At 50.7% G+C, this 8,522-nt stretch overlaps 2 protein-coding genes across 2 annotated transcripts in view; one reads left to right on the forward strand and one right to left on the reverse strand.

Annotated features, from left to right (window-relative positions):
- Positions 1-7,777, forward strand: part of LOC125436354 (vang-like protein 1) — a 60,920-nt gene extending 53,143 nt beyond the window's left edge. The window contains exons 6-8 of the mRNA XM_048503275.1: positions 4,329-4,563; positions 6,414-6,632; positions 7,571-7,777. Of these exons, the coding sequence (XP_048359232.1) occupies positions 4,329-4,563; positions 6,414-6,632; positions 7,571-7,777 (661 nt within the window). The remainder of the gene's footprint in view (positions 1-4,328; positions 4,564-6,413; positions 6,633-7,570) is intronic.
- PHC1 (polyhomeotic homolog 1) overlaps positions 1-8,522 on the reverse strand; it is a 249,717-nt gene that overhangs the window by 201,018 nt on the left and 40,177 nt on the right. The gene's annotated exons all lie outside the window — the stretch shown is intronic.

The raw sequence follows: 8,522 nt of genomic DNA on the forward strand, positions 1-8,522 counted from the left end.
ATGGGAATTGTAGTCCACGGACATCTGGAGAGCTGCAGGTTGCAGACCCCTGCCCTAGAGAAAACAGATGCTCTGGAGGCTGGTGGCATAGTCCCTCACTGAGGTCCTTGTCTTCCCAGCTTCTAGGACAGGAGTCTGCAACCTGCGGCTCTCCAGATGTTCATGGACTACAATTCCCATCAGCCCCTGCCAGCATGGCCAATTGGCCAATGGGAATTGTAGTCCATGGACATCTGGAGAGCCGCAGGTTGCAGACCCCTGTTCTAGGAGTTCCCTAGCCTAGCTCTGACAACCCTATGCCTCCATCGCCTGAGGGGCGGGGGCAGGGCAACCTTAGCTTGCCTTCAGTTCCCACATTCTTGAGCGATTTCTCTCTCCCCCTCAGGGCAACTGCAAAGGGAGACGGAGATCACTTGCACCTAATGGAGCTCAACAGATTTCTCTCCCCCCACCCCAGGAATCCTCCTTTGTTTGTAGTCACACCTTAGCCTTCTTAGTTAAACACACTTAAAGCCCCTTGAAAGCCACCAGATTTGGGCTGGCTGTGCTCTTCATTCAGCTGGGTTTAGGGACAGGCGTCAGTAGAGAGCTAACCCCTCCCCCCTCCAGCTGCCCGGCGCCCCCTAAACCCACCCCACGTCCTGCTTGAGACTTGCCTGCTGCTGGCCTCCTGAACAAGACCCAGAACCAAAAAATGAAGCAAAGGAGAGAGAAATGCAGAAGTTCCCCACCCTTAGGGTTTCCCATCCCAGATTGGGAAATTCCTGGCGATAGGTAGGTGGGGCCTGGGAAGCCTCAGGTTAAGGGGGGGGTGGGAATGAGGGAGTTTTGCAAAGTATCACGCCACAAAGTCTGCCTTCTAGAACAGCCCTTTTCTCCAGGCAACTGATCTCTGCCATCTGGAGGTCCATTGTCATTCCCAGAAACCTCCAGACCCCCCAACCCTTGGAAGTTGGCAGATTATATAGAGGCCTTTTCCCACCCCACCCCCCTCCTTCAGCACAGAAGAGATCTTGTTTGGAATATGCTGCCACAGGAGGCGGTGATGGCCACTAACCTGGATAGTTTTAAAAAGGGCTGGGACAGATTTATGGAGGAGAAGTCGATCTCTGGCTGCCAATCTTGATCCTCCTTGATCTGAGATTGCAAATGCCTTAGCAGACCAGGTGCTCAGGAGCAGCAGCAGCAGAAGGCCATTGCTTTCACATCCTGCAGGTGAACTCCCCAAGGCACCTGGTGGGCCACTGCGAGTAGCAGAGTGCTGGACTAGATGGACTCTGGTCTGATCCAGCAGGCTAGTTCTTATGTTCCTATGTTCTTGCATGTCTGACTGTCATGTTAGACATTTATTTAGCAGGCACTTTAGGGTGTTTCGGAATCCGTTCCTTGACGGTAGGTATGTATAATTTATTTGATTTGTGCCCTGCCCTGTCTAGCTCAGGGCAGCTAACACCATACAAATACAGCAGATATTAAAAAAATGATAAGAATATATAATTAAAATCATTAAATCTAATCTAAGCTAGTAATTTGTCCTATCCTGTGGACCCACGGTGCCCTAAAGTGCAGTCCAATTACCCTGCCAGTAAAAGTGGCAGGCCGAGATGATACCAGGCCAGTGGTTCCCAACCTGGGATACACCTAACCCCAGGGGTGCATGCCAGAGCATTTGGGGGGGGAGGGTATGTGAAAAAAGATGACATAATGGGTTTGCTAATATGGAGTACAGTTTTAGAGGAATGGGTTGCCAAGGAGTACCAGTGTACTAGGCAGAGGTGGGATCCAGCAGGTTCTCACAGGTTCCCGAGAGTAGGTTACTAATTATTTGTGTGTGCCGAGAGGGGGTTACTAATCGGTGATTTTGCCACGTTATTTTTGCCTTAGTCACGCCCCTCCTCTCAGCAGTAGCGCGCAGAACTGGAAGCAGTCTAGCAGGAGGTGCACTGGTGTGCGTGGCAGCCTGTGCCTGCGTGCATTCATTTCCTGCCCAAGGACCGGCGCAGCGCCTGCGTCCTTGCCACAGCCCCGCCCAGGAATGCCCCGCCCCAGGAATGCCCGGCCACGCCCCTGTCATGCCCCACCCAGCCCCATTGGCGCTACACCACAGTTTGAATCCCACCACCATGGGAACCTATTACTAAAATGTTTGGATCCCACCACTGGTGCTAGGTAATTACCAGCCAGCAGCGATCTCACTTCTTCAACTGGATGGAGGTGGAACCAAGAAGGGGAAGGGAACAAGAAGGAAAAGGAAAGTGGAAAAGAGGGAAGTGAAAGGGGAAGAAGAAGAAGAAAAGGGGGAAAGAGGGAAAAAGACAGAGAGGAACAACTGGGGAAGCAAGTTTTGTTCTCTGTCCCCATGCTTTTCAGAGCTGGAGTACTATCAGTTCTCCTGGACATGAGAAGCCCATGCTGTCAAAAGTATTGTATACCAAGCAGTGGCGTAGTGCTAATGGGGCGGGGTGGGGCACGATGCCCCAGGTGTGCACCTCTATGGGGGCATGGCCAGGGCATGAAGGGGATGTTCCGGGGTGGGGCGGGGCGGAGGATGTAGGCATGCCCCGGGCGCAGTTCCCCCTTGCTCCTCCCCTGATCCCAAGCAAAGCTCATGCTGAAGCTTGTGCTATAGGGACCAAGCTATATGACACGTCTGACCTGTGTGGGGTCATGGGTGCATGACAGGACTCACAGACATAAGGCTCCAGATGTTTCCTAGCTCCTTATTTACATTTCCTAGTGACTTATTTATGAACACAACCTCAAATGTTGAGGATCATTTAAAAGCTCCACACCCCAGATTAAGATTTGGATGGCCATATATTATTGCCCCCTTCATTCCGGGAAGACTCTGCCTTCCAAATGGACCTATACTGTTAGCTGGTCCAAAGTCCAGTTCTTTTGCTAATGTCTCTAAAGTGGGGTGCCCCCAGGATAATATACTTGCAGAACCGGGGATGGGGCGTGTACCTCAGACTGCCACAAATCCTATACACCAACTGTGGCCCTCCAGATGTTTATGGACTATGAATCCCATCAGCCCCTGCCAGCATGACCAATTGGCAGAGCTGATGGAAATCGTAGTCCGTGAACCCTGACCCACACTCTGGCGATGGTTCCCTAAAAGAAGACATGCACTGGTACCTGGTCCACTCACTGGTTCTGGTCCGAAGAGCTTCTATTTTGGTTTCTACCAAGGAGCTTATATGCCTTAAGGACCGTCTCTCCCCATATTGCCCAAGTTGGCCTCTCCGTTCTTTGCAGGAGAACCTCCTGGAAATCCCTGGCCTGAAAACTATCCAGCTGGCCTTGACGAGGGACAGGGCCTTTTTGGTCCTGGCCCCTGCCTGTTGGAATATGCTCCCAATTGAGATCAGGGCCCTGCGGGATTTGAGTAGTTCTTCAGGGCCTGTAAGACAAAGCTGTTCCGCCAGGCTTTTCCTGATGACCAGCCAGGCTAACATCTACTTTTGGCCTCCCGGGGGGGCGGGGGAAACTTTTAGGTTTTGTCAGGTTATTTAACAATGATTATTTAATTGTTTTAATATATTTATATAGTCTTACGGTGATTGTTTTAAACTGTTGTTGCCGCTCTGAGCCCCTTGGGGAAGGGCGGGGTACAAATCTATGAATGAATGAATGAATGAATGAATGAATGAATGAATGAATGAATGAATGAATGAATGAATAAAACATTGAGAAGAAGGGTTGAATAAGGAACAGCAATAAGAACATAAGAACTAGCCTGCTGGATCAGACCAGAGTCCATCTAGTCCAGCACTCTGCTACTCACAGTGGCCCACCAGGTGCCTTTGGGAGCTCACGTGCAGGATGTGAAAGCAATGGCCTTCTGCTGCTGTTGCTCCCGAGCATCTGGTCTGCTAAGGCATTTGCAATCTGAGATCAAGGAGGAATAAGATTGGTAGCCAGAGATTGACTTCTCCATAAATCTGTCCAAGCCCTTTTTAAAGCTATCCAGGTTAGTGGCCATCACCACCTCCTGTGGCAGCATATATGCCACCTCCTGTGGCATGCTCTCTGAACCCCCAAATAAGGCTTGAACCAGCGGGTATCTTGTGTTGGGAATTCGCCTTAAACAGGGCTCATGTGTTTGGGACTGTGATGGGGAGAAGGAGCTTCCAGCTTCCCTCCCACCGCACTTTTCCCAGTGGAAAGGGGGTAAGTAACGGCTTCCCGTATCCTTCCTAGTACCTTCGAGTCCACTTGTGTGCCGATGACTCCGCATTCGTCAGGCGTATTGTTTAGTTATTTTTTAGTTATCCCTTCAGTTGCTGAGGATGAGCGAGTACCTCTGCTTCCTTGCGGTGCAGGCTGGTGGTTGCAGTTGAAGAAGCATTCACCCACATTCAGCGTCTCCAGGCGGAAGAGCAGACGAAAGCTCCGGGAGAGGCGATGGACTCCCGAGAGGCGGCGCAAGCCATCTTCCCGTCGATGGCGAGAGCCCTGCAGAAGTACCTGCGCACGACTCGGCAGCAGCACTACCACACCATGGAGAGCATTCTGCAGCACCTGGCCTTCTGCATCACCAACAACATGGCCCCAAAGGTACCCCATCAGCTGGACGGTTTGCTTGCCCGGAGCGGGTGCCGAGTTCACCTTCCTGAGAACTGTAGCGTTTGCTTACACCAGTGCTGGCGAACCTTTGGCACTCCAGATGCTATGGACTACAATTCCCATCAGCCCCTTCCAGCATGGCCAATTGGCCATGTTGGAAGGGGCTGATGGGAATTGTAGTCCATAACATCTGGAGTGCCAAAGGTTCGCCACCACGGGCTTACACCCATCATTTGTCGTCCTTAAAGCGGGGTCCCCCCCCTTTTTGAGCCTGTGGGTGCCTTTGGAACTCTGATTGAGGGCGGTGGGCGCAGCCACAGAATCGTTGCCACTGGAGGCAGAGCCAACCCCAATATCAGAGAAAGAGGATATTTATAACTACATTGGTAACTCTTCAACCTTTCTGACAGATGTTCTGTTTAAGAGAATGCTTTTCAATTTGCACAGCCAATCAGAAACCTTCCTGGGCAAAAGCCCCACCTAGACCTGCCCCTTTTCTGAAAGGATATGCCAGGTTCCAGAAAAGGTGCCCCACGTTGGGCACTCCTGCCTTAAAGCTTGACAATGTCTGGACAATGCCTGTAGGAAATTTGGCCGGTAGGTTTTGAGGAGTTGGGTAACCGGTGCCTTGGATTTATACTCCGCTTTCTTCTCCTGTGAGGATGCCAAATTGTTGGCTATTAAACTTATCAAACTATTATATCTCCATGACACATATTATATATATCCGTGGTGGTGAACCTTTGGCACTCCAGATGTTATAGACTACAATTCCCATCAGCCCCTGCCAACATGGTCAATTGGCCATGCTGGCAGGGGCGGATGGGAATTGTAGTCCATAACATCTGGAGTGCCAAAGGTTCGCCACCACTGATATCTATATCTATATGTATATCTATATGTATATCTATATATCTATATTTATATATATCTATATATATCTATATATATCTATCTATAGATAGATATAGATATAGATATATAGATATATAGATATATAGATATAGATATATATGGTTAGTGCATCCAGAAAGGAGTGGGGTTGGGTGAAAAGTGTGTGTGTGTGTGTGTGTGTACATACATACATATATACACATATAATATATTTTACTTTACAAGTAACTAATAGGTAATATAAATTGCTTGAACCGGCGCCCATGTGCCACGCGTTTTTGTGTATCTTATATTGTTTTGTACGTAGCACATTTATATAATAGATTCTCCTGTGAGGAGTCTCAAAGCGGCTTACAAACTCCTTCCCTTCCTCTCTCCACAACAGACACCTTGTGGTAGGTGGGGCTGAGAGAGTTTGGAGAGAGCTGTGACTAGCCCAAAGTCACCCTGCAGGCTTCACGTTCAGGAGTGGGGAAACTAACCCAATTCACCAAATAAAGAATCCACCGCTTTGTGGAGAAGTGGGGAATCAAACCTGATTCTCCAGATGAGAATCCTTCTGCTCTTTAACCACTATGCTATGCTGGCTCCTCCCCATGATTGACAAAACTAGAATATATTGTGTAAAATAGCAAATATGACAGCACAGATCCACCCCCACCCCCCACCAACAGTAACCCACTGGTGGCATTGGCAGGTCGATTTATACAGGTTGCAGGATTCTATTTTTTGGGGTGCAATTTCAATTTTCTTTTAGGTCCTGGACCTTTTGGGCTTGACGTGTCAGAAACCTCAGAAAATGCCTAATTTTGCTCTGCTTGGCGTGTCACCCAAAAGAGAAAGACAAAGCCCAAAAGGTTTGCAATCACTGGTCCAGGACCTAAAAGAAAATTGAAATTGCACCCCAAAAAATAGAATCCTGCAACCTGTATATAATTTTTTTAAAGACACTTGTCCGGGGGTCAACACAGCGGCTCGCCCCGGACTCAGCCAGCCGGGGGGCGGGGCCAGTCGCGAGCCGGCAGCTGCACCCAGCGACGGCCCGCCCCGGCTTGGACGCGCTAGCAGGGGGCCGGAACGGCCGGGAGGCGGCGAAGCAGCGGCACAACTGCGGCTCGAGTGACAGCAACACCCCTAAGGAAGGGGCTGAGGAAAGGGAGGGGCTCGTAGGGCAGGCCTGCAGAGGAAAGGGAGGGGCTCTTTCCCCTCCTCCCTTTGTGGGCACCCTGTGGTTCAGACAACTGACAACTCTGAGAACCCCAAAGACTGGGGCTAGTGACGAGGAGAACAGCACCTCGGAAAGGGACGGTGGGACGGCTTGTCAGCCTCAACCGCAGGAGGGAGATCGCCACAACACTCCGTTTACGTGCAGTGCTGTGTATTGTGGAAAGAATCACCAAATAATTGCAAAAATGACTCAAGCTCAAACAGGGAGAGCAGTTGTTGGAGATTGGTGAACGCCGGCATGTCACCCAAAATGTCATGGCGTGCCGCCTTTGACACCCATATTGTAGGTTCACCATCACTGACCTACACCACCTGGCAGATAGACGCGTGGGGATGGGAGTGGAAAGTTATGGCTGTCTTCCAAGCAACACAATCCGCCATGATTATTGTTAAGACCAGCCCAGTGAAACATCACAGTGTGCAAGTTTTCGAGCTTACTGGAAGTCCCCTTTAGTCTGGAAGTTGCCAAAACCGTTTACAAAGAGCTTTTGGAGGGGCTGTGGTGATAACAGCCAGGTGGCGTAGTGGTTATAGTATCAGATTAGGATCTGGGAGATCCAACTTGGAATCCCCCGTCGTGCCATGGAAGTCTCACGCTCGTCTCTTAAAATTCCACACAGGGTTACCGTGAGGGTAAAAGGGAAAGGAAAGAATGATGCAAGCTGATTTGGGGTCCCCGAGGGGGTGAAAATTGGGGTATAAACGAGGTCAATGAAGTCTCCTCAGTTGCAGAGCACGTTCAAATGGAACTGTCTTCAAGTTACCCCAAGGGGGCTGTATGACTCTAAATGGATTCAGCTCTTGCCCCAAAGCTCCTGCCCCTACACACCGCCATCTTCATGCACCATCTTCCTTTCCCCTTTGGGCCCCTTTCTAGAGAGCAGGAAGGAACAACCAGGGCTTGCTTACCATCTCCTCAGTGCTTCTAGGTGTGAAGCAGAGATGCGCCATGGTGGCCTTGGGCAAAGCTGTCCGCTTGCTTCGTAGGCAGGCAACGAAACTGTCGGCAGGGATGGACTTTGTCATGTCACTGAATGCTAGCACAGGCTACAGGGAGGACAGTAGAGAGTCAGCAGAGGGCTAGAGGGACCTTCCCTTTGTTCAGTCCTGCCCCTCTTTTACCCAGAATGCTACTCTCAAAGGTTCCTTCCTTCTGGTCACTGCTCTCTGCCTCTCTCTTCCTCTGCCCACCACAAGGACTAGACCAGTGATGGCGAACCTATGGCACGGGTGCCAGAGGCGGCACTTGGAGCCCTCTCTGTGGGCACGCACACACAGAGTTCGCCATGTGGGGGGTGGAAAATCACCCCCCCACACACACACACACATCAAGGCTGGCCTGGGCCACTGAGCACGATGTGCATGCACCGCAGTGAGCAGGGAGGACTCGGCTGGAGGGCCTGGTGCCTGTGCTCCGGGTGGCTGCTGCCTGAGGGGGGTCGTAAAGGAGGCAGAAATGCTAGAGAGGCACAGAGCGGTGCACGCGGGACTTGCTGGAGGCTAGAGCAGGCTGGCCCCTGCACAAACGGGTGTGGCAGAGGAAGAAGGAGCCAACCGTTTTTTTTTCTAAACAAAAACCTCAGCGTTTGAGTTGGCTGTGTTGGCGCTTTGCGATAAATAGAATTGGGGTTTGGGTTTAATCCCAATTCTGAATTACTCCAAAAGGTTCGCCATCGCTGGACTAGACATGCTTTCTGCCATCTTTCTCTAGCCTTGCTTTGATGATAGACGGCTAAATTCCTTTCGCCTGCCTTTCTTATCAAGCCCGGAGTCCCTTTCTAGGAAGGGACGTCTGTTTCCTTTCTAGGTAACAAGCTTCAGCGTGAACG

Source organism: Sphaerodactylus townsendi, linkage group LG07 (assembly GCF_021028975.2).
Source record: "Sphaerodactylus townsendi isolate TG3544 linkage group LG07, MPM_Stown_v2.3, whole genome shotgun sequence".
NCBI classification, from domain to species: Eukaryota; Metazoa; Chordata; class Lepidosauria; order Squamata; family Sphaerodactylidae; genus Sphaerodactylus; species Sphaerodactylus townsendi.